The 25,241-nt window shown below is 43.4% G+C and overlaps 1 protein-coding gene across 1 annotated transcript in view; it reads right to left on the bottom strand.

Moving 5' to 3' along the window:
- Positions 1 to 7,550: 7,550 nt before the first annotated feature.
- The window catches only part of LOC309439343 (potassium voltage-gated channel subfamily KQT member 1-like), a gene marked incomplete at its 5' end in the record, with an annotated part of 488,884 nt that continues 471,193 nt past the window's right edge, over positions 7,551 to 25,241 (bottom strand). Inside the window, one exon of the mRNA XM_082051807.1 lies at positions 7,551 to 8,586. Within this exon, the coding sequence (XP_081907933.1) occupies positions 8,446 to 8,586 (141 nt within the window). The 3' untranslated portion in view covers positions 7,551 to 8,445. The remainder of the gene's footprint in view (positions 8,587 to 25,241) is intronic.

The raw sequence follows: 25,241 nt of genomic DNA, 5'->3' as shown, positions 1-25,241 counted from the left end.
GTAGCCAAACTGAAGAATTTGGCACAGTATTGATGTGTCACAGAGCTGTCCTTAGCTCTTCTTGGCTTCCTGACCAGCTATCAGATGAAGGGAATCTTGTACTTACTGCACCAACCATTAGAAGCAGAAAGTAGAAACAATCAGTAGCTGGCAGAATAATTTGTTTAGCTTGGAAGAAACGAGCTGTTTAGTGTTTCAGAAGGGGAAAATTCTCAGCAAATAAAACCAAAATAATGAGGACACTGCATCAGGCAATTGCTGTTCTGCTGCAGGAATAGCACATGGGTGCTTCCCCTTCCCCCACACCTTGATGGTATAGACCCAGACCCTCCACAACAAACACTAAGCTACTTGAAGGACCCTTCTGACTAGGTGTGGGATAGGTCTACCTCTGCATTAGAAATGGTAAGAGTTTCTCTCCATAAGGAAGGCTAGGTTGATTTGGATTGAAACTCAGAAGCTACTTGCAAAGTCTCCCAAGTCACCAAACTTCAGGAGTGGAGTGGCTTCATGTGACACTGTAGGACGATGACAAAAGGCAAACTGTAGGCAGAGGGGAACCGACACACTGTCTTTGCCTGCTATCGCATCACCAGTGGTGTCAGAGATGACTGAACTACAAGCTGGGCTAGCCTTGAGCAAATCATTGCTCACTTGACAAAGCAGAGGCCAGATGTGACAAGTGCCTTGCTGCTCACTGACTCTGAACATCCTGGCAGCAAGTGGTATTCTGCACTGGTGTGGTGTCCTCTGGAGCACTGTGTGCAGTTCTGGGTGCCACAGTTTAAAAAGGTTATAAAGCTACAGGAGAGTGTCCAGAGGAGGCCACAAAGTTGGTGAAGGGTTTAGAAGGGAAGCCATAAGGGGAGTGGCTAAAGTCACTTGGTTTGGTCAGCCTGAAGGAGACTGAGGATAGACATCGTTGTCTACAGCTTCCTCACAAGGGGAGGAGGAGAGGCAGGTGCTGATCTCTTCTCTCTGGTGACCAATGATGGGACCTGAGGGAACGTCAGGAAGATGTGCCAGGGGAGGTTTAGGTTGGACATTAAGAAAAGGTTCTTCACTCAGAGGGTGTTGGAGCACTGGAACAGGCTCCCCAGGGAGGTGTCATGGCCCCAAGCCTGACAGTGTTCAAGAGGCGATTGTACAACACCCTCAGACACATGGTGTGAATTTTGGGGTTGTCCTCTGCAGGGACAGGAGTTGGACTTGATGATCCTTGTCAGCCCCTTCCAACTCAGGACATTCTATCATTCTATGATTCTAATCTTGGACATCAAGTGCTGTGCTCATCCTGCTGTAAGCATTTCTATCTCTTAAGGCATGCTTCATAGAGCATTTATTTTGTCTCTTGGCAAAGAAAACGGCCTCTTAGACCTCTTTTTAGTGAGGGTTGTCTATAACTTGTGAGTCACTCAGAGGTTGCTTCATTTGAAACACTGGGGACTTTGCTTCTCTGTAGCTTGGTCCTTTGGTAAAGCAATTACATTAATCACAGAGTTCAAAAATCCCCCTCTCTTTACTGCTTGTGTTGAGTCGGTCCCTTCCACGCAGCTCCACCCACCCTAGGGGGAGACCAAATAATATCATGAAGATAAGTTAAAATTCTTCTCACAAACCTGCATGCACCAAATCCAAACCCTGAGATGAATGAGTGCTCAGCCAGGAATCTGAGCAGAGACATTGTACTTTTATACAGTCATTTGGAAGCCACTGTGAACCATAATAAGGGCTAAACACCACATAATAAGTATTTTGGCAAAACAGCTCGTTGTTCGAAGACACTCTTTGCTGTTTTACTCTTTCATGTCTGACAGAGACTGTTTACTGCATGATGGAGGGAGAGCAGGAGAGAGCACATACACATCACCAGCACCAATAACATTAATATAATCTGGAGCTCGGGGTTTTCTGGACATTATAAAAGCATGTGGTGTGCAGTGGGAAAAAGCATAGTGACTGTTAACAGGAGATTCAAAAAGTTAGTTAGACTTTTTTGTCTCTTTCAGTGTTTAATATTTCAAACTACCTTTGACTGCCCCATGACTAAGAAAAGAGGTTGGTTTTCAGGCAGGCTGAGAGGAACTCAAACCTCTTCCTACCAAGGAGGCAGAACAGTACCATCTTGTTTAGTTTTGCTGCCTGGGTTCTGCTTGAGCTAGAAATGGTGCCTGAGAGATATCTCTGCTTGGGCTCTTCACCATGCTTTTCCTGGCCCATTACAGAGATTTTAGCATGTACTCTTTCAGAATATTAATAATGCAATTTTGATGATTGAGATTCTTCACCCTATGGCATTTTAGTCCCTAAAACTTGCTTTTCTCTTTAGACATGTTGTTCAGACTGTTTGGAAGAGTGCTGAATGAGTCCTGCCATTTAGGTCTCCACCATATACAGCATATCCTAAATATGTTTGTTAGTTCAGACTCTTCAGGTGTTAGGTTTCAAACATCAGTGAGAAGAGAAAACCAGTTGAGATACTGAGAAAAGAGGCACCAAAAGAATCCTACTCATTCTCCATAGCTAGTGAGCTGGGAGCTTACTCACGGCCTTATGGAGGTGAAAGGGACTTCCAGCACAGGTTCCTCTGGTGACACCAGGGCAAGGCAGGTGGATGGAAAACCTCCAGGGCCACTAAATGGACCCACTTCTAAAAGGGACAGCTGTCTCTGAAGAGTCTTTTATCGCTTTTTACTCTCCAGAGATGGAGACACTGTTCCAAATGAGGCAGCGGGTTTCAGATCTGTGACCCATATTGGCTGTTTTGGGGGCACAGTTACCTTTGCTCAGGAATAAAAGCCCACAGCTGATGAAAGCTGAACTTTTTGTACCTTACTCACTGCTGCAACCTTACCATACGCGGGACTGTAATCTCACACATAACTTCAGAAATATCGTCATTAAAGATCTGTGTATACGTTTTCAGATAAGATTGGTTCATAATAATATTACTGACTGTGTAATTATGGAAATGAGAAAATAATTCCCTCAGGCTTTGTTGTAATGACTTCTGAGCATCTTGCATCATCATGGGCAGACAACAGGCTTCAAGATACCATGCACTATTAAAAGGAATGTGGAAAATCTTGTTTTTGTTGGTGTTGATGTCTCTAGTAAGGGAGAACACCTTGTATCTTCACAGTGAAATTGGATCAGGTAGAAAATCATGTGATCTTTTTGAAAATAAATAGCTAATCTTTACTTGATCTCCTGTACATCTTTTGATGCATTGGTAAACTACATTCCTGACAGCCACCCCTGCTGATACTGTGGCCTTGAGAGACCTTGGCTGCCTGGTCTATGCCTGTGTTCTGAATCAGAAGACAACTTGGGACCATTGCAGACCTGGCTGCACAGTGTAGGTAACTTCATTGGACCATGTTAATTCATGGTATTGTTGCTATCTTACTGATACGAGAAGAGTTGCTGTAGGAATGAGCTTGCTAAATGTACTCTTTGGTCAGCAGTTGGGTGTGTGATGTGTGTGCTGGACTCCCATCATGGAGAAATTAATAGGATGAATATCAGTACAGTAACGTTAGTAGAAATTGAGATAAAAAAACAGAAATAGATTTTCCTGGGAATACTTTCTGTAATTTTGCCTTGTGTTAGAGTCACTGCTGAGAGGGAACACTCAATATCACATCCATTTTTACAAAAGGTAATAAGGAGCACCCTAGGAACTGCTGACCGTTCAACCCCAACTTGGTGCCCAGTGAGATCATGGAACAGATCCTCCTGGAAGTTATGCTGAAGCATATGAAAGACGAGGAGATCAGCGACAGCCAACATGCCTTCACCATGGGTGACTTGTGCCTGACTAATCTAGTGGTCTTCTACAATGAACTGACTGCATCTGTTGGGGAAGAGCAAGTGATGACATCTAACTCGACTTCTGTAAGGCCGTTTATAAACTCCCCCATAACATTCTTACCACTAAATTGGAGAGATATGGATGGAATATTAGATCGATAAGGAAATGGCTGGATGGTTGCATCCAAAGAGTTTCAGCTCAATGTCAAAATGGAAACCAGTGACAAGTGATGTCCCTCAAGGGCCTGTACTGGGATCAATACTATTTAACATCTTCATTAACAACATAGATAGTGGGATTGAATGCACCCTTAGCAAGTTTGTGGATGACACCAGGTGAGTGAAGGGATGCCATCCAAAGCGACCTGAACAGGCTTGAGGAGTAGGCCCATGTGAACCTCCTGAAGTTCAACAAGGCCAAGAGCAAGATCATACACATGGGTTGGGGAAATCCCCAACATCAGTACAGACTGGGTAGTGAATTGATTGAGAGCAGCCCTGTGGAGAAGAACTTGGGCATACTGGTAGATGTAACATTGGACATGAGCCAGCAATGTGCACTTGCATCCCAGAAAGCCAACCATACCCTGGGCTGCATCAAAAGAAATATGGCCAGCAGGTTGAGGGTGGTGATTCTCTCCTTCTACTTCACCCTTGTGAGATCCTGCCAGGAGTACTGCATCCAGCCCTGGGGCCACCAGTACAAGAAAGACATGGACTAGAGCACATCCAGAGGAGGCCACAAAAATGGTCAGAGGGCTGGAGCACCTCTCCCATGAAGAAAGTCTGAGAGAGCTTGGGTTGTTCAGCCTGGAGAAGAGAAGGCTCTGGGGGGACCTTATTTTGGCCTTTCAATATATAAAGGAGGCTTATGAGAAAGATGGGAACAGACTTTTTACCAGGGCCTGTAATGACAGGACAAGGGACAATGGTTTTAAATGGAAACACGGTAGATTTAGATTGTATATAAGGAAGCTGTGGATGTAACATCATTGGAAGTGTGCAGCGTCAGGCTGGATAGGGTTTTGAGCAACCTGAACTAGTGAAAGATTTCTGTGCCTATGGCAGGGATGTTGGACTAGATGATCTTTAAAGGTCACTTCCAACCCAAACTATTCTATGGTTCTATGATACTCACAATTTTCAGAAAGACAATGCACAGGGAGAATTCATGTAAATCCATCTTTGCTCTCTTCCTTTTAATGAACCCTAGAGAAGTTAGAGTTTTGGACAAGACCTCTACTAATAATCTCCTAATCAGGATTTCACATAACTACTTAAAGAAAGGCACACGTAGAAGACAAGCTTTCCTGTGCAGCTATGCTGCATATTTACTCCCTGGAGGACTCCAGACTGTAAGAATAAGGTCAGGCAAGGCAGGCAGTTGGATCAAGGAAGTAAACTGTGGAACCATATAATCTTTATGAAAAAAATCAGTTTATTTGCAATTACATGCAGGATCTATAACAGGTTTCCCTCAGACAGTCTCTTCCAGAAGAAACTTCTTGTGGTGTGTCATCCAACAAATTCATACTGCAGTTAGTAAAGTTAGAAAAACATGCCATGGTGAACCTGATGGTCTTCTGATACTGTTCCTTGGTGGACTATATCCTCTCATGACTTCATAGGACTTGTGGTTGCAAGAGGCCTCCTCAGGGTGTTGGAGTTTCCTGAAGCTTGCCCCTGTGCTTCTTCCTTGCTCTTTCTGTTTCATTGCTGCTACATGCACAGTGACCTTGATCTGATGTTGTTTCTGCCTGCTTAGCGACAAAAACTCACTGAGTAAAAGTTAGTTCTTGCCTTGGGAAATCATAGCTTGCTGATGAATGCTTGCTTATAGCACATCTTGGTAGAGGGGCACTCAAAATACTCATGACATACAAATGTATTAATATGCAGTCTGTTCACTCTAAAAAAACATCTCTGCTTAGAAGAAAGGTCAGGTGGCGTTACCAGATAGTCACATCAGTGCTACTCATGGATACTTTTATCACTCAGATTTTGCTAGATGGCAACTCCTGTCTTAGCTGTGGGTGTGGAGATTTGCTTAGGTAAGGCTAAGATATGTTGCTTTTATTTTTTTTACCATTAATCTCATCATATGGGTGTCTCCCACCAGTCATCTTCCTTCCTCACTGCCATTTGTTCAGGCCACACCCTTATCTCTCCATCGTGGCACTAGTGATGGTCACAGTCACATGAGAGATTGTGCTGTCTAAACACATTATGCCACACACTGCAGTGTTAGCTGTGGCCCGCTGTAAAGTGCATGGATGGCCAGCACTGCTGGATTTTCAAACCCTTAAAGGCTCAAGCTCTGGCCTCACTGAAGGCTTGGTGGGGAAATTTTGGATTGTGTTTAAAAAAAGAAGGCACATACGCACACACATTGGCACACTTTTTTTTTTGTTCTGAGGGGACCCCTGTGTGCCTTTTTATCCTTTCCTCCCACCCACTCATCCCTTCTGACACTCTCTGTAGCTGAGACCACTTGTGTTTTATTTAGCTGAATTTTCCGGGCAAGATTGTTTAGTATGTTTTCAAGACACTTCAGGGTAGTAGGTGTTACTGTAGTACATGTATATTGAGGCTCATTAGTAAGTAAAATACTGCTGCATTCCTTGGTCCACATCCTGTGATCACACATACCCCTCACACAAATATCTGCAGTGTACCAGAAGGAAATTTCACACTATGTTGGCCACAAAAGTCCCCGAGCCCTTCTGCTGAAAGCTGCACTTCTCACCTTCTGAACCTCTGTGGCAAAGGCATCTCCAGGGAGAGTTTTTTACCTGTGGCTGATGAAATGGTACCTACGTTTGGTGTCCAGTTGCCCATGTAACTCTGAGTGGCCACTGAGGTTATATGAAGGACCATTGCAGAGCTCATGACCGTGATTGAAAGCCAGGAGCAACTCAATGCTCTGACAATGATTATTTACCATTTTCCCATGTTACACGCTGTATTTGGTCATGTTCAGTAACTCTGTAGTAATCAGACAAGATGGAACGGCGGCTTGTCAGCTGATTTAATTAAAACCACATTGCCTTTTTTTTTTTTTATTGCCTCTCACACATCATTAATATTCTAAGACGCGCCTGCAATCTGAAGATTGGAATCAGTCTCATTGTGCTCTTTCCAAGCTTGAATTCCCAGACACACAAACCTGGGAAAGAGTTTTAAAGGGACAGGTAATAGTTAGAAGCTAATTTGATTACATTGAAATGGACCAGTCGTTGGTCCAAATAAATGCTTATTAAGGGACCAGTCTTTCAGGTTGCTTTTAAATACAGTGCAGGCTTTGCTTCCATGGATATGAGTGGGAATAGAATATATTTAGGATTTCCCAGGAATCAGATCTTTGCTCTGCAGATTTCTGCTCATTCAAATGGTTGGTTATGCAAATATATTTAAAAGACTTGAGAAAATAGCACTGCACCCCTTTTAGCTTGGTTTATTATTTACATATTTAGCAACAGTGTTGTATCGTCCCTTTTCTGGAGTGACAGGTAAGATGTGTTTCACAGTGATAGTATATCAGCCAGCATATGCCCTTGACTTACAACTAGACTACAAGAAAAAAGAAAATCCAGCATTTAAGATTATATACAGCAGTTTATTTAAACAGCAATTAACTTTCATCAACAGTATGTGCATTTCTGTTTTCTTTAAGAAACGCTGCCATTCTTAATCACAGCTGCAGCCCTCCTGCAGCATCCTGTTACTCAGTGACTTGAACCAAGCTTCACAGATATTTCACAGTCAATTACCATACAGGTTTCTTATGTTAAAATTAAGGCAACTGGTGTCAACAACCACTGCTGAATGAAGGTAAAAGCTTGAGAACATTTTGCATAACAGTCATCAGCGTAGCTGATAGCTATTACAGTGTTCTTGTGCAGTAAGCCTACGCAGATCCTATCTCTCCTGCCTGTCTGTTCCAACATGCATCTCATCTCATTTGCAACCCTTTGCTTTAATTAGCTGAAGTCTTTGCTTCAGTCTTTCATATGTCAACCAGCCTGTGTACACTTCCATATTTTTAATCAGTAGCCTGTTTTCTTTACTTTGTCATTCGCACTAGCATATAAATCTGCCCTTCTTATGATCCTCACTGCTTGGTAGAAGTCAAAACATGCTGTTCAATTTTCCTGTTCACTGATTTCCATTTGTTTCATGTTCAAATGCTGGCTCTTTTCCCCCTTTTGGGCATGCTGTGAGCATTAAACTTAGTGATTAGATGCCAAAAAACTAGTCCTTTTCCCCTTCTGCGCCCACGAACGGGTCATCCTAACCCTTGCTGGGATGCTTGCTGCAACAGCGTGCCCTGTGTGTGTGCAGTCAGCCTAAATGGGGCTCGCTGCGTGGGACCAGCGCAGGCTGACAGAGGTTAGCTAATGATGACTAATAAAACAGGTGCAAAACTTATGTGCTCTCCTAGGGTCGTGACTGGCTTCTTGCTGCTTCTTCTCTCTCTCTTTTTTTTTTTTTTAAATTTAATCTACTACAGCAGAATATTTCATTTCACTCACAATGCAGCCAAATCCTGAGACACCAAGACTTAAAAATAACCGGACATAAAAGAATGAGAGGGTGACACGTGTCTGTCCTCTGGCTTTCAAATTTTCCAGTTTACTGAGGGGGATCCGAGGTTGTCTGTAGCTGCGTGACAGGTGGGGTGGCTGGCTCTGACATCTGTGCCTGTGGCTGATCCCCAAACTGAGCCTGGAGCATGTTCAGGATGTCATCTAGCTTCTGGTCCATCTGCATGACCTGTTAAGGAATCAGAAAACAGACAAGCTGTCAAGTGGTTGCACATGCTTCTGGTGGGAGGCATTAGGGAGCATGGGCATTTCAGAACCGTCAACTCCTCTGAGTTTTGTCTAGCCTCTAGAAAGACCGAATGACACTATGAAGTACAGGGAGTGCTGTAAAGCCATGTGAAGCAGCAGTAGCAGGACAGGACATTGATGACATTGGTGGTCCGAGAACTTGACTGCTTGAGTCAGATATTTTGTCTCTCAGCCTTTTCCCAGGGTTGCTAGCTTCTCTTGGTGATGATACATCCTGCAAATATCTGCCCTGAAACTCTCTTTTGCTCTTTGGTTTATCGTGAATGTTTTTTCCCACTACCTCTCCCAATGCTTCACCACCCTTAGTTGTAGGACATCATGCTTTCCATTACTGTCTTGAGAAATGAAACAGCTCCCCTCCCTTCAGACTGTAAATAGATGCCTCTGTGATACATGTTACAGTCAGAGATCCTACCAGATAGGGTGTTTATTCCCATGCATTGTTAGGAGGATAGCCTACTAAAAACCACATAATAATACCAATGAGTTCATTAAAAAAAAACAACAAGCGTTCCATAGGAAGCTCGACATGCTAATCCCTCCTCTCATTTATTTGTTTTCCAGCTGAAATTTCTCAGGCATAGTCTCAAGGCAAAGGAGTCTTTTCTAGTTATTATTAATATTACTTTTAAGCAGGGAAAGGCAAATCAGGATTTTTAAAGGGATGCTGCTTTTGTACGTTCTGCTTCTTTTTGGAAATTCTGGTCTTTTCTAGGAGCACCAAGCAGGCATTAACCCATCGCAGTGGTAGGGCTTGCCTTCACTGTAAATGGCATCCCGCTTAGCTTAGCATCAGCCAGTGGGACAGGCTGGGGACTGTTGGCTACTCTTGTCTGCTCTAAAAGCAAAACTGTGGCCAGCATCGTGTAAGCAACTGGGGTCGCTTCTGATGATTCTTGAATACAGTGCAGCTTTGTGTAATAGATGAGCCCAAGACAAATGAGCATTTTGAAGAGCATTGGATGGTTCACTTTACAGTTATCTGCTGTGAAACTCTGAGCTTTCTGAAAACTGTGATCTGTCCCAGTGGGTCTAATAAACTTTGATAGCAAACCTTTTAAAGCGATATCAGATCTAAACTGAGCTTTCATTAAAAAGGGAGACAGAGAGAAGGAGAGAGGGAAAGATTCCAACCTTTTTCTGTGCAAAGATAACTTTGGAAGTAGTAATTGGCAGCACAAACTGAAAGTTTTGCAGTCTGAGATTGCTTTAAAAGCCAAGGCAAAGAAAATCACCTTATCTGCCTTCCCCTCCTCTGCCTTTTCTCAATCCAAGTGTCGTCTCCCTGCAGGGCCCCTCAAACCTCAAGGTACCAGGAGCTTATTCAAGTTATATCATTTTGGCAACCACTATTCTCTCCTATATACAACCTGCTGGGGGAAGGAGGAGTGGAGTATCTCTCCTACCTCATGGAGGAAGAGATGTGTTTATCTCTCTTTCATTTCTACTGTCATGACTACTATCTTCTAGTAGAAAAGGCCCTCTCCCTGCCTCTGCTTTGGTGTGGGTTACCTGGAGCTGTATTTTCAAGCAGCAAGGACGGAGTATTTAGGGCATGGATTGGATAGCATAGCCCTTCAAAATTATTTCGGCAGGGCAAGGTGTGCAGGCGCGGGAGGATGGGGCTGCTCACTGCGGTACCCCTGGGTGCAGGGTGGCTGGTGCTAAGCCCAACTTGGGAAGATTCACAGTCAAACAGCAGCTCAAGTAGATATTGATGCTCTTTGTTTGAGGGGAAGGGACCCCAGCAGAAGTTGTGTCTGGCAGAGGTGCAGCTGCCTCCTGATCAGCCTGACCCCATGCTGTCAGTAGCATCTCTGCTTTGTCCTGTATTTAATGATCTTCTAGGAGGGACTGGTCCATACTGCCACAGCAGCTCTCTGGTGGGGTCACCAACAGAAGCACTGACAGTGCGCTCATCTTGGGCACAACAGCTACATGTTTTGCTCAACATTAAATTGGTTAGAAGTCTGGAAGTCACTAGTGGTTTAAGGGTTAAGCAGCATGGAATTAATTTAAAAACCACAGCCTTTATTTTTTCCTCCATTCTTGAAAAGCCTGTTTGGCTGATGCTGGTAATGACTCAACAGAATCTTTCTTAAGCAGAAATGTTGTGCAGAGCAGAAACTAAAGCAGAACTAATACATTACAGTAGAGTAAAAAGAGGTGTAGGCAGGGAAATGAGATCAGGCAGATGAAAGATCTTTTGGGGCTTTCTTTTGTGAGGCTTTGTTGATTGTGATCTGCACACTTGATCTTAGATAAGCTATGCCTGCATATTCCATATCATTTAAACTTTTTGTATTTCTCTGTATTTTGCCAAATTAAGGAAAGAATGTGATGTGGAATAATTTTATGCACTTTTCTTTCCAGGAGAGGAGGAGGGTGGAGAATGTAAATATTCAATTGTAGGCAGGGAAAAAGAGAAGTTCATACATAAGGGAGTAGGTTGTACTACACTTCTGTCACGTCTTCCACACAAGGATCTGCAAATATTTCCTGAACATTAACAAATGAAGCTACTCAATTCTCTCATGTCAACTGTATACACGGGAGGGCTTTAGTAGTAATTTTTGAGACGAGAAACAGGACCCTGCAAAATTAAGGGAGCTGTTAAGAAGATGTGGTCAGTTGCAGATCTCTTCTAATCCTTAGCTTTGTATTTTATACACAGGATGAAGCCACCACTTTATGGCTTCTGGTGCTCTAGAATACACCTTACTTTGAATATGCATCTAGTCTGGTAAAGCTTTAGTCAGAAAGCCAAATTCTTAAGTACCTTGTTGAAAAGGGGTCAAATTCGGACGGTGGTTGACTGTGATGAAAGAGTGACAAAAGGAGAGCTGTGGACACTTCAAGGCTTGACTGAAGTCAGTAGGATAACTTGCAGGGCAAGAAGACTTTTCACACAGATGAAGGTTTTTTCACAAGAAAGTCCTAGTTTTAGATTTCTCCAAAACAATCTAGCACTTTAGGTTTCTCCAAAACCAATTTCTTTAAGCTCAAATGGAATGAGTTGCTGGCTTTGAGTAACACACCCAGGCAATCGTGGAGGCAAAGAGTTAAGTTGTGCAACATGTTTTTTGGCTGAGTAAAGTGAGAAGCCATCCGGGGCTGGCCTCAGACTTTCCAGAGAGATGTGATATGCCCCTCGCAGGCTTGGTGGAGACAGGTGAGTTTGGCAGCTGTCCACGGGCAAATGGCAACAAAACTTCTGTTCTCCCACATCACAAAAGCGCTCCGGAGATGATCTATAAAATTGTTAAAATGCTTTTATATTCTTTCAACTGCCCTGTAGAAAGGAGACTTGCAAAAGCAGTTTAAAATATTACACTGTTGTTATTGGGGCTGTGAGGTGAACTGAAGGAGTGTTGAAATGTGTATTCATTTTAACATTCCCCTGTGAAAAGGGGCTGGACTCCTTGGTGACATGCAGGACTGGTAGACAATGAAAATGTCTTCCAACCAGCTCCAGTGAGTCACAGCAAGCCCTGAAGGGGAACTGGGTCAGTCAACCTGTGGGACCCAAGGTGTCCCTACCATTCACCTGGAGCACCAGGTTGGCTTTCAATACCTATGTGCTATTTGTGGTTCCTTTTGAGCCCCTGTTTGTGAAAGCTGGTGTCTCAACCCTTTATCTAAATACCCCATTTCTGCAGATATGCCTTGTGGAGAAGGGGACCCTAGGAATGGCAGCAGCGTGGAGAAGGGGGCCTGCATCTTGCTGTGGATTTACCAAACTCTGGACAGATTCCTAACTCCCTTGAGAGCTTTTTTTCTGACATGTTTTGCACATGCACACCATAAACAAAATGCATGTGTGGAAGACTCAGTTGGAGTAGCCATGTGGTCACCCCCAGATCCTCTCACTTTAAGCCAGAAAAAATCCCTTCCCCCAGGTTGTGCCTATCTTTTTAATATGATTTCTGGAGGCTGGGAAAGCCAGTATCAATTATGTGTACAATACACTGACTTGAACTGTTTCCAGAGGAGTAGCAGAAGGGGAAGATGGCCTGCTGTAGGACTGAAGTAAATTCATAAACCCACAAACATGCTCATATGTTGCTAAGTAGATGGAGCTTTATATCAAAAGCTAAACTCATAAATCAATTAAAGTTGCTGTTGCCTCAGCTCTCTCCCTGCCTGTAGCAGTCCTACATGAAGTGATCAAAATGGCAGAGCTGTATGCATGTTGCATGTCTGCAACATCTCTAGGCTGCTGGTACTGGGAATGCAGCATGAAATGGAGGAGGGAGAGAAGCCAGCCCAGTTTGTGCTACCAATCAAAATGTCATGGAGGAACAGCAAGTTCTGCTTTTGGTTAAGCTGGATGGACTTTGGCTTCCTGTTTGCCTCACTCAAGTGGGGAAAACAGTGAAGCTGTGTCCACAGGACAGCCCAAGGTATCGTGGCAAGGGTGGAGGACTGGAAGAGCCACTGCATTGTTGAGCCCCATCCCCTGCTATAGCAGCCACTGTACAATGGATACTTTGGTTCTGGCAACCCCATGAAACATCCAGGTTTCCTATCCCCAACACGCAGCCCTCATCCTACAACAAACTACAAACCTAAGCATGGACAACCAAGAGCCACCAAAGCACAGTGAGCCACAGGACAAGGGCAAGCAAAGGCATTCCCATTCTTGGGACACAGGAGCTGTAGCAAAGGCTGGAAGTAGAGGAAATTGTGAGGTCTTAGGAGGACATGTCTAGGTGGTAGGAAGCCTGTGAGCCCAGAGGTGGGCCACTGCTAGTGGGCTGAGCTGGGGGCCATGGTGGGAAACACTTGATTTGAGGGCTCTGACACCAACTGCTTAGGAAAGAGTTGTCCAATGGGTCACGTTTATTTTGTGTGGAGAGAACACTGTATAAGAATCTTTGCCATGAAATATTCTGTCTGCAGGTATTTATTCCTGAATATTCCCAGCTTGTTAGCTGTGGTAGGTCACCTAAAGTCTAGTTCATAGGAGAAAATAGTATTAATTTAGTAAATCAGATATTATTTAGTTGAACTAGTGCAATCCATTTTATGGATTATTCAATTTCTGACTTGTGCAATGTATTGATTTAGCTTAAGCCCATTATTCAGAAATTCATGCCATTTTCTCATGTTGACCAAGTCTGTCACAAGATTTTTCTTCTCATACCAGATGGTGGACTGATTTGATTAGATCCTGTAAAGTCTATGTTTAGCTTTATAAGCACATCTGGTCTTGTAGCTTCTCCCTGCATACAGTTACACCCAATTATTCAAACATACTAATTGCCTATCGTACAGTTTGAAGTCTGAGTTGTTTATTTCAGGAATCACTTTATTTTTAGCATGTCCCTCAGTGGATTTATTGCTGTCCAGCAACTGCTGATTTGAGGGAGGGAAATCTTTTCTTTACAGCACTGCATACGAAACTGCCTCCCTCTCACCTTGCTTGTCCCCTGTTGGAGAAATTTCACTGAGGTGAAATGCTGAAACTGCTGAAGCACTCTTTTTTTTTTTTTTAAATCATGGCCAGACAATGTGGATGATGATGTAGTCTGTTGGGATCTGTCTGTGTGGATTCAAATGGTCATGCCAGCCATAGAGACCATGACTAGCTTGAGGAGATTTCTCTTGTGAAAGATGCGGCTGTAGGGTAGCCTCTGTGGGTCTGGTCCAACAAAGGGCTTATGAATGTGTTAGCTTGAAGCATGTGAAGTCTTGCTGAGTTCACCAAATATTTAAGTGCTTTGCTGGACTGGAGCCAGAAAGGTTAACGGTTTGCAAGACTATACCTTTAGGATAAACTTTCAGAGTCTCCTAAAGTAGTCATACACACATATGCACAGAAATATATCTACACCACCATTTTTTGAGTCTCTGAGGAATGTTAATTGACATCTACCGTGGCATCCTTCATAAAATGACTTTGGCATTAGTATTAGCAGAGAACAGGCAGCTCGTCTCCCCTCTTAAAACCACAACACCAAAAACAACAACAAGAGGGTTTTGATGAATGGGTTTCCATCAACTGACTGTTTTTGGAATTAGCTGTAATAGATTGGGATTTGGCCTCCATCCCAAAACGATGCTGTATCCCAAAGCAAGGTTGCCAGGTGGCACATATGCAAGGAAACATCTCACTCTGGTATGTCAATGTCTTGTAGCCAATTGGTGAGTGCTGCCCTAACACTGAGCCATGGAGCTCCTAACTTTGTTGCGCTAAGGGTGCAGATAGCACAAAAAGACCAGCTTCAGTCAGTAGAAGCTTTTGCCACTGACGTCAGAGATCAGGTAAACAGGTGCATAAGTAGAAGCTACACAAAGCACGCTCCCATGACAGCTTGTTGTTCCGGCAGACCCAACTCTCCATGAACACCAAAAAATATATAAACCAGCAGACTGTCTTGTTTGACTTATTCTGTGTACCCCTTAGCAGATATCAGTTGTTTATTTTCATTCCATGAAACTTATCTAGATAAGTCCACAATTTTCCAGGCCTCCCTTCCTTTATCCTAAACATCCCCACCCACTCTTAGGTCAGGTGTTATAACCTTTGATGGCCTAGAATACAGTAATCTTTATTTTAAGTGTAGCTTCATTTGTTTTGGTTTCCATCTACCTTTCCTGTTTAAATGAAAACACAAAGGTCTATCCCTCTGCATTTTGTTCCAGGGGTATTTCCTGTCGGTACCCTTTTGGTGAGCATTATATTTTTACATTTCCTATGCCACAGTTGCACTGATGAACCTCTTCCGTAAGACCTGTATCTGTGGTTGCTGCTTCTGGTGTCAGATGCCATTTGCTTGACTGCTAAGCAACTCTTAAGAGTTCAGCCCTGTGTTTCTAAAGGAGGCCTGGTCAGCACATAGATTATGTTAGCAGTGTTACTGCTTCAGTGAAGGTGTGATTTTTTTTTTTTTTAATGAATCCTGGCTTCCTAAGCAAATGAGGTTTAGCTGATGATGTATCTGTGTATATGTTGCCACAGCAGCTTTGAAGTAAGCTGGCCAGCTTCAGACATATTTGCCAGAGAGACAGAGTCCTTACAGATAAAAAGTTTGGACACTTTCCTGAAAGTCCAGCCCTTGAGCAGAAGACAGACATCCAAATTAACGCTTCATTGAAGGAAGGGCAGAAGAGGAAGGTGAACTGTATTATTAGACCCTGGAGAATCCACACAGGATGCCCTGACCACAGGAAAAGCTTTATTCAGCTCTTGCCCCTTATTAGCTTTGGATAATCAGCCACAAAATACAGAGCCACAGGAAACCAGGCAGCATAATTTCTACTGCTCCCAATAGTGCTCGTTTCTAGCTGAAGAAATCCAAGTGGTGCCACTTGTACTGGACACAAGGGTAACTTCCCACCACCGCTGTTACGCAGCAGCACTTGGCTGCTGTGTGGGCTGTAACTTCTGCAGGAGTTTCTCTCATTTCAGCTCTATGTACACGCACCTGTCTGGCTGTTTGCAGCCTGTGCTTTGAAACTTCTTTTTTCCAACCCCCCCTGATTTTCCTCTAGTAGGTAAAACAGACCTTGCAGAACTCTCTTTCTCCTGATTTACATGCATAAATGGTTATTGTTGTTGTTGCAGGACGTTTCATTCTTCACCCTCCTCCAGATCCTGCTCAGATCCTGCCTGTAATCTTGCCATCTCTCTTTGCGACATCGCTCTCCAGCCACACCCTGGATGACGCACTGCCATTTCTCAGCTCATTACATTGTGTGGCTACAAGTCCTGCTGCAAAACCAGCGTGGAAAGAAACAACACACAAAAATAACAAAGCTAGTCCAGCCTCAAAGGTGGATATGCAGCTACTGTGAGTCACACCTTAATTTCACAATAAAGCAGCTTTGGAACTTATGCTCCAAGATGCTGATTAATTTAATTTTTGAATCTCTAAACAATACCGAACAGAGACAAAAAAGAAAAAGAAAATGCACCTCTGAGTATTTAAAGGGTGCCAAAGGAGTACAGAGAAAGAAGTGACCTTAGCCTTTCACTAGATCGATGTGATAAGCTCAGTATTTTAGATGGGTGTGATGAACCTAAACCTTTGAAGAGATGGTATCAAGTCTTCCACTCTCTGATTGTTTTGACTTTACTTTTCTTTTTTTTTTGAGTTCTATTAAATCTCCTTCATGAGAACAAAATCTAACCTCACCAGGTTTGACCAGTTCCTGTAATGAGGACACTTTGGGCTATGCTGCAGCTGCCTTATTTTTTCTCAGCTTATTTGCAATGATTACTTACTGATACTGAAAACAGTGAGTGAATTCCCTTAATCCAGGTCTACTGACCTGACATCTAGTTCAGATGACATCTAGTTAAGCTAACCTCTAGTTAGCACAAGTGATGGACTGTGTATGACAAGGTAACATTTATATGTCTTATGACAAGTATTTATACACAACTGCCCTCCATTGACACTCACACACACAAAGCTTTACTTCAAATTATCAGTTCATCTTTTCTTATAGATTGGCAAGAAAGGCAAAGAGAGAGGGAGTGTTATTATTGAGACAAGCACAGGCATTATGGTGATGGCGTTCTAGATAGCGAGACATGTAGGTACTAGAAAAGTTCCAGGCAGTTCTTGTAGGACTAGACCAGGACTTCATAAAACCAAGCTCCAGCCTACTACTCAGTGCAGCCTTCCTGCGTTGAGGGCAAGTCACTTTCTGGATAAGCCTTATCAATATTTGTTAACCACATGGATCAAATAATCTGCCATTTCTTATCTTTCAGACACGAAAGCACAGGAAATCGGGTAGGTTTGAGTCTTGGTACAAACCCGAAGACATTAGAAATTAGAAATTAGAAGAGTAATCTAAAATGTGGACTGAAATGCTGACTGTAGGAAGGAACAAAGTTCTAATGAAAAAAACGATCAGTTGGAATAGGGCAGGAGGAGAGAAGATGATGGTGCTCCTTTGTCTTGCTTACGGATGGCTCTTTGCAGATTGAAATGGACACAACAGAGCAAGGCTGGAAGTGTGGCATGGTGGTTATACCAGGAAAAAGCATTACTTGGGAAGCAAAAGGATGATTGCCTAGGCATAAGAGGGTGTCACTGGGAGGCCACCATCTGGGTTTCTGTTTTCAGCTCTGTAAAAGAATCAACATACCATTTTAGCCAAACCCTGTAGCAAAATTAAGGGCTGGTCTGTGCAAAGATTTGTGCTGATGTCAGGAAATCAAGCCTACAACACACCTTTCATTGTCTCAGGGCAACATATGCCTGGGCGCTCATTTTGATGTGCCCTATGTCAGTGAAAGCGATGAAATAAGCTTGATAGGAGCTAACTCATGAGAGCCTTGGAAAATGACAACTGTACCTTTGTCCTATGCAATGTTGAAAAGGGTGAATGAAAACTTCTGCCCTTATTTCTTCTCTAGTCTGCACAGGACAAGTTTCTCTGGTCACCTTTACATAACGAGTTCACTGAAACTCTCACACCCTTTGAAGGGTGCCGCAAGCCTGGCTCAATGCACGCAACACAGTCTGAGGAAGAAGATACAATGGCATAACGTTGTGTTATGTATTTAAATAATGAGGATTACAAAACACTATTGTTTGCTCATTAAAACACAGAAACCCAAAGCAAGTAAAATGTTATCAGAGAGTGCTGATTGAGGGCGTAGCAGTTCTTGATTCTTACTGATTCAAACATACTTTGCTGAACCCTTTGGTTTTAGCCTGTCTGGCTTATCTGTCATTCGATGGATTTTACTAGCTTGCTTGTGTATACCAGACCTGATTAACAGCACTGCCTCACACGTATTTTTAATGAGCTCTTGAAAAGTCACAGTGAGTGGGTGGACTCTGGACTGCCTGGTCCAGTTTTGCAGCTGCAGTGACCTGATGTTGAGGGTGTCTGTCTGTCCAGTCATACTGAGAGGCAGCATTTGCTCCCAGATCAGCAAAAGCCAGAGGCATAAACTATGGAGGAAAAACAACTACACAGCAAGAAACGGTTCGTGACTTGAGCTGAGATTGCTCAGCACCTGGAAGGGTCTGAGCAATGCATGGAGTGTAACAGCATAAATCAGTGCCTAAACGGGCTATAGCTATGGTAACTGTGGATGCAGAACATCAGAAGAGATTGCAGGGAGAATGAATTTCACTTGACTTGTCTTTTTTCTCCTTCCCAAGCTAGAAAATTATTTGCATAATAAGTTCTGTAGCTAAAGAGATGTCCATAGGCATTTAAAGCACTGACTGAGAATAAGAGGCTGAGCAAAGCGGATTTTCCAAATCTAGAATCTCAATAGCGGACATTTTCCATTACTTTGGTGCTTGAAAAATAGCAGAGAATTTTGAAAAATCAGCATGGCTACATCCCCAGGGGAGACTCAAAGAATTAATTAAAGAAAGGGAGGTGTCTTATTTGAACTCTGCTGAGTTAGATGGATTACCCATGAAAGCTGGCATTGACAGGACAGCTCTATGAAGAAGCCTGTGGCAGAAGTACCGGTGTCTTATACAAACAATAAGAGACAGGGCAGGAGATGCAAAGCCATAATTGCCAGATAGATTTCTTCCTCATGAGGCATGCTAAGTCAGCAGAAACCTGCTTCAGTTTTCTATTGCAAGGCACTGTACTGTTAGTTAAGGAAAAAAAAATCGATTATACCCACTATTGCTCTTACAGCTCTTTGGCCTTATACTGCAGGGAGTACTGCTGGGGAGAGGAATATTATAGATCTTGCTCAGAGAAACAATCATTTTTCTCTTGCATGTCTCTTGTTTTTCATATATCATTGGAGAGAAAAAGCACAGCAATAAAAAGGGACATGTATTAACATGAACATTGAGGTGTAAGTATGTGAGAATGGCCTGGTGAGATTTCACTGTCCCAGCATTTAGTAAAATAATTTAAATGGGTGCTGCAGTGTAATTAAGATTTTGGGTTACCAGCTTTTTTTGACATTCTAAAGGTAGAACTAGGAAGCCATGGAGGTTTTTATGCAATTTTCTGCCGTGGGGGGAAACAAATCTTTTTCAGGTCAATAAGCTAAAATTCATTAATAAAATAGGTACTTGTTGAGACTACTGAGAATCTCACAGACATAATTTCATGGCTTCACATCTACTTGTTCTTTTATTACTGTTACTCATTATAAACCATGACTCTAATCTACTAACTCAATATATCTATATATATCTATGTTGTATTTAAAAATGCCTGGGTTATTTTTTGTTCTGTAGTGTTTCTCGTCCTTTCAGAGCAAGCTTGTTTAACTCCATATTGAATTAGTTAGTTATCAGTGAGAAGGAAAATAAGATACTTATCTTTTTGTTAGTTAATACCATAGAAAGCTTTCACTTTCATGTTTTAATGCATATGAAAAATCCCAGCTGTGACTGCTTGCTTGTCTTTCTGCACCAGTGTACTGTAAACCAAAAATCACCACCACCATGAATCCATGACATTGAAGCTCTGGTTTTGGCTGCCTGACCACCGTGCTTGGCTTCCTTCACTGCATGCCCAGCTCTGAAACCAAGATGAAGGAGCGTGCTTAAGACCCACTGCTGCTGCTGAAGGCACGGCCCTGCCCACCCCAGCTGCAACCTCCTGACCTCCTTGTGCTATACGAGTCCACAGTCCAACTTGGCTGGACTCAGGAGCAAGCCCAGGAGAGCTGTGCAGCACAGCAGAGACTACCTGTGTAGGAGAGCTGCCCCCAGCCTGAATCCCAGGGCCAGGGATGCTTCCTCCTCCATGCTTAAATGACTCTTTTACTGCCTGCAGGTTACACAGGAGCAGTGGTAAAAAGCAAAACCTCTAAGTGAACCAAGGTCATATGCTGTGCTCCAGCTGAGGCACTGTGCACTCCATCTAAAAAAGCTGGGGTTCTTTGACCTTCTTTCTCTTACCTCTGGCACAGTCAGCTGAAATATCCTTAGTAAGACACATGACTACTTTTATCTAGGAATTTGAGCTAAGTTTTTAATTACTGTTAACAAGGAAGTGAATTTTCTATCCTGCAAAAAATATATATAAAAAATAAATAAATTGTCTAGACCCCCAGACCATACCAAACCTGGCTAAAAGCAAATAATTTCTTTCCCATGAAATCTAAACTTTTCTCTTTATTATTTGCAAATAATTTTCAGAAGACAAGATCACTGTGAAATACATGCCCCCACAAGTTTTCATTTTAAAAACACTGAAATACCTCCATTCAAATCTTCACTTGTTTTTGCTTGTTGTTTCTAGAAACTTCATCAAAACCAATATGATTTTCTGTAGCACAGCAGATCCTGCAAATTTTGCCTGGGAAGATGTATTTTGATGTAAAAGCCCGTGCCAGCTCTAGTTCAAACCCTTGTGTCTTAGCATATGCCACAAGCGCATGTTGTCTTGCACAGCCGGACAGTGTGGGAGTCCCAGGATCCAACCTCCCTTTGCAGCCTGTGGAGGAGTCAGGGTGACCTGCAAGCCAGAAGGTCTCAACTCCCCTGAGATGCTGGATGCTATGGCAGGGTCACCAGGCCATAGCTGGCATGGTGCCGAGCCCTATAATGTGCAGGTTCTTTTTGGTACTCCCCTCCTCTCCTGGCGATGGTGGGAGATGTCTGCACCTCCTCTCTCCTGGCCAGGGCAGCCGACGTGCTTTGCGCAAGCTCCCTGCTGCTCCCTTTGTCACAGGCAGGGAGTAAAAGTAGCTTGATTCAAAATACTTTGGTATTATACAATGCATTTATTGGCAGCCAGCTATTTAAAAAGCTCTCCTGTACGCTGCTTGCCCCAAGTGGAGCCCTGTGTACATCCCCTGGGTGCGGGGCTTCCCCCTGTCTGGGACGATCTTAACTCTTCCCTGCCTCTCTGATTTCAGCTCTAGGCTGGGCACCTCTGTGCCACTATGTTGCCTGACTTCCATGTGGCCAACACCTCACACACTAAGGCTGTTTGGCTGCTTAAGCATCATCACTATTTTTGGGGCTGGTACCCTTCACCTCTATCCACAGCCCTTACAAGAGAGGTGGAAGGGGAGCAGGAGCCACACATGCAAGGGAGTAGCAGTGAAGGCCTGCACATCTGTGCTGCCAGCCAAAAACTGCCGTGCCTCCCCCCAGCCCCCTGCTCATAGTTTCCATCCCAGTGGCCTCCCCTCCGGGACTTGGGTGAGCACGCTGAATGATTACTCAGCTGAAGATGGCCACAGTGCTAGGCCTGGGGCAAAGCAAACGCCTTGGATTTCAGACATGGTTCTGTTCACTTGCAGCAGTCAGGCACCTACGGCGAATGCAGCAACCTGAAAAATTATTTTAGAGCCACCCTGGCACTCATAAGTGTATCTGCATGGGCAGCCGGGGAAGATTAAATCCTCCTGTTAGCCACAGAGCAGCGTGGTGTGGCAATTAGTATGTTAAGCAGAGCTGAGAGAGACTTTTGTAATGAAACCAAAAACTTGGCTGGCCCCCAAAATCTGCAAAGGTTCAAGAACCTTTCAGTAAACCTGGACTGAGCCTTGGCAGATTAATAATTTCAAGGAGGAACTGTTAAAAACACCCTGGTCTGTGCACGATTTTGAGCCCAGACCCAGCCACACTTGGCACTTTGGGAGTTTTCCTTTAGGTTTTTTGCATACAAATCCAAAACACAATGTAGACTCAGCAGGGAGGAACCGATGCAAACCAAAACTGCTGAGTTTTGCACAGCTCTAATTATAATCTCCTCACAGTCCTGGTTTTATTTATTATTGTTTGTACTGTGGTAGCAGCGCGGGGCTCCAACCGGCTTCGGGGCTGCGCTGTGGTGGGTGTTGCAAAGGCAGAAGAAGGAGGCAGGATCCCCAGCCTGAAGAGTTTTTAATCTAAATAAACAAAAAAGATAAAGAATGAGGGAAAGACATGAAACATGTAAGCAATGTGATTAGGGGGTGTTGGCAAAACCCCCCACTTTTCTTAGCGTTTCTCTCAACCACATGTAAAATCATGTCTATTTACCCCGTAAACTCTTTGGGGTCAGGTCCAAAATGCAGAGGGAGATGGGATGCAAGAAATGGGTAGAGAAACAGAGGTGCTGGAGAGCAGCAGCAGGATCAGGAGCCCTGAGGATCGTTCTGCTGGATTTCGGCAGTGAGGGTGGGAGCAGGAGGCAGGCAATGGGGAGAGTGGCAGGGGGGGACAAAGGAGACAAATGGCACTTCCCAGCGTGATTCAGGTCAGAAAACTCATCACATGCACCACGATGACCTGGGACAAGTCGCTGGACTGCTCTGTGTTGTAGTTTCCTATAGGGTTGAGCAGAGCTAGAAATATTTCCCTATATGGCATAATTCTTCCTTGATGTAAACTGCTTTGAGATGCTCAGGTGAAAGGTGCTAGAGGAATGCAAAGATTTATTTTTCATAAACCTCCTCACATGTTCTTTTCACTGCCAAGTCAAGGTCTGAAGCCAAGAATTTTAGAGATGCCTATATCTCTCTCACTATATATATATGTAGATAGATAGATAGATACACACACAAATATAAAAATACATTTATGAAAGAGGCCAAGGTTTATTTTTTGGAAACAAAGCCTTATGTTAGATTTCCTAAATCTATATATAGGAACTTAAATGAATGGTCAGATTTAAGATCAAGACACTTCTTTAAAACTGGGTTCAGGAGTCTAGCTTTAAGTTCTTACTTAAAAATGTTTAGCCACAAGCTAGCTGGAAATTTCATATCTTAAAATAAGTTAGTACTGGCTGTGTGGTGGCATGTTTTTTTTGTTTGTTTTGTTTTGTTTTGGTTTTTTCTTCTTCTAGGATTTAGGTGAAGGTTTGGGTCAGTTATATTATCCCAATTATTCACCATTCTGCAACTATTATTTAAAACAAACAGCTCTCTGAAGCTATTTCTCACAATGGGGAAGATTTATATCTTGAAACTGAAGCCCGTTTTCTCACTGCGTCTATTTTCTACACTGCGTAAACATCCAAGTTTGTTATTGCAGCAATCACCAGCGCGAGCTCTCAGAGCTCATTGCCAGGCTTGTGATATTTATTATTTGTTAAGCCCCAGCTCCTGCAGTGAAGTGATTAGATGAGAACCTCAGCTCGCAGTTAAAAAAAAGAAGTAACTTTGCACTGGACGACAGGGCTGGTGAAAGAAACAGGAAAACATGAGTGGAATATATGTAGACAAGGGTACAAACATCAGAAAGGCGAGCAAAAAATAAAACTTCACATGTATTATTAATTTTAAAGCCTAAAGACTCTTAAGCCAACCTCCCCCTTATAATTTGGAAGTGGGGGGGGATGGGCTGAGTCATGACTTCTGACTGCCAAGACATGGCCATGGTAGGGGTTACTCATCGCCTTAGAGCTGCCCGGAGGTTTCTCACCGAGGGGCTGCTCACCCCTCTGCTGAGCTGCACGTGTTTGTTATTGCCGGCTCTTGGGCCTCTGCCACTTTTATTTTTTTCTTTTTCCTTTTAAAACAACTTTACTGAGGCATTCGTTTATGAAAATATCCTGTGCAAGGAATTACACGGAGTTGGCAAATAGAGACAATAGGTCAGTTCCTGGCCCTTCTGAATCTGACAGGATCCCTTTAGCTTTCAACAAAAGAAGAAAAACAGAACTATTAAAAAGTCTCTGCTGCCAAATAGTCAGTAAGTCTATAACAACGTAAAGCAAATGTAAACTTTATATGATGAAATGCATTTTTTTAAAAGCCCTCTTTTCTCAGCAGTTAGATGGGCTTTATATACAATGGGAAGATTCATTTCTGAAGGGAACTCCAGTGTATGAAACAACCCCCTATGTATCACAGTCTAAAATACCCATTTTACATGAACCAGCAACTGAGGCATCACCTTTACCTTGGGAGAAGCTCATTCAGCCTCCTAATTTATGAAGGCTGCACTTCTCATTGCTCCGCTCTCCACCTTGATCTGCCCACAAATCCTCTGGGGAGAGGAGGAAAATACGTCTGCAGGGAAGGAACCTGGCTATTACCAGTGTAACTAAAGGACATTAATAATGGAAAACCAGTGTGAAGAGCACAACCAGAACACAAGCAGGAGAAAAATGAGAATGTTTGTGTGTGGAAAAATAGGTATACGAGATTGTGGTTTAAGACATGCGAAGGTCTGGTGTGTATTGTTCACCAAGCTATGGATGGGAGCTGGGGACACAAACGGGGGTCTGTAGCCAGCTCTGGCCAGACCCTGTGCCCACCCTTGCCCGTAGGCGTGGGAGTGAGCACGGAGAGCCGCCCCCTCTGCTTTCTCACTGCTACAGCCCAGAGGAAAGGTCTTGTTGGCACTCAGGGTAATGCTGTGGTGTTTTCCACCCAGTTTCTTCTCCGTGTGGTTGGGTCTGGGCTGGGCATACTGGTATTAGTTCTGAATGAAGCGCCTGCTACAGAGGGTTGGGTGCTTGGGAGGATGGAAAGATGACACCAAAGCTTTACACAAAACCTCATGACAGTAGTCACAGGGGAATTGCACTGCGCACATTTTTCTCCACAAAGAAAGCAGAGGAAAGAACATCTCACTCTTGACTTTCCTGCTCCCCTTGAATAGGTCTCTGCTGCAAAAAGTGCATGTGCCAGATGCCTACAATAGGCCTGCAAACCAGCATAATATTCAGCTT

The sequence above is a fragment of the Streptopelia decaocto genome (assembly GCF_964273445.1).
Source record: "Streptopelia decaocto genome assembly, chromosome: 1".
In the NCBI taxonomy this organism is placed as follows: Eukaryota; Metazoa; Chordata; class Aves; order Columbiformes; family Columbidae; genus Streptopelia; species Streptopelia decaocto.
This window is presented reverse-complemented; position numbering and strand designations above follow the sequence as displayed.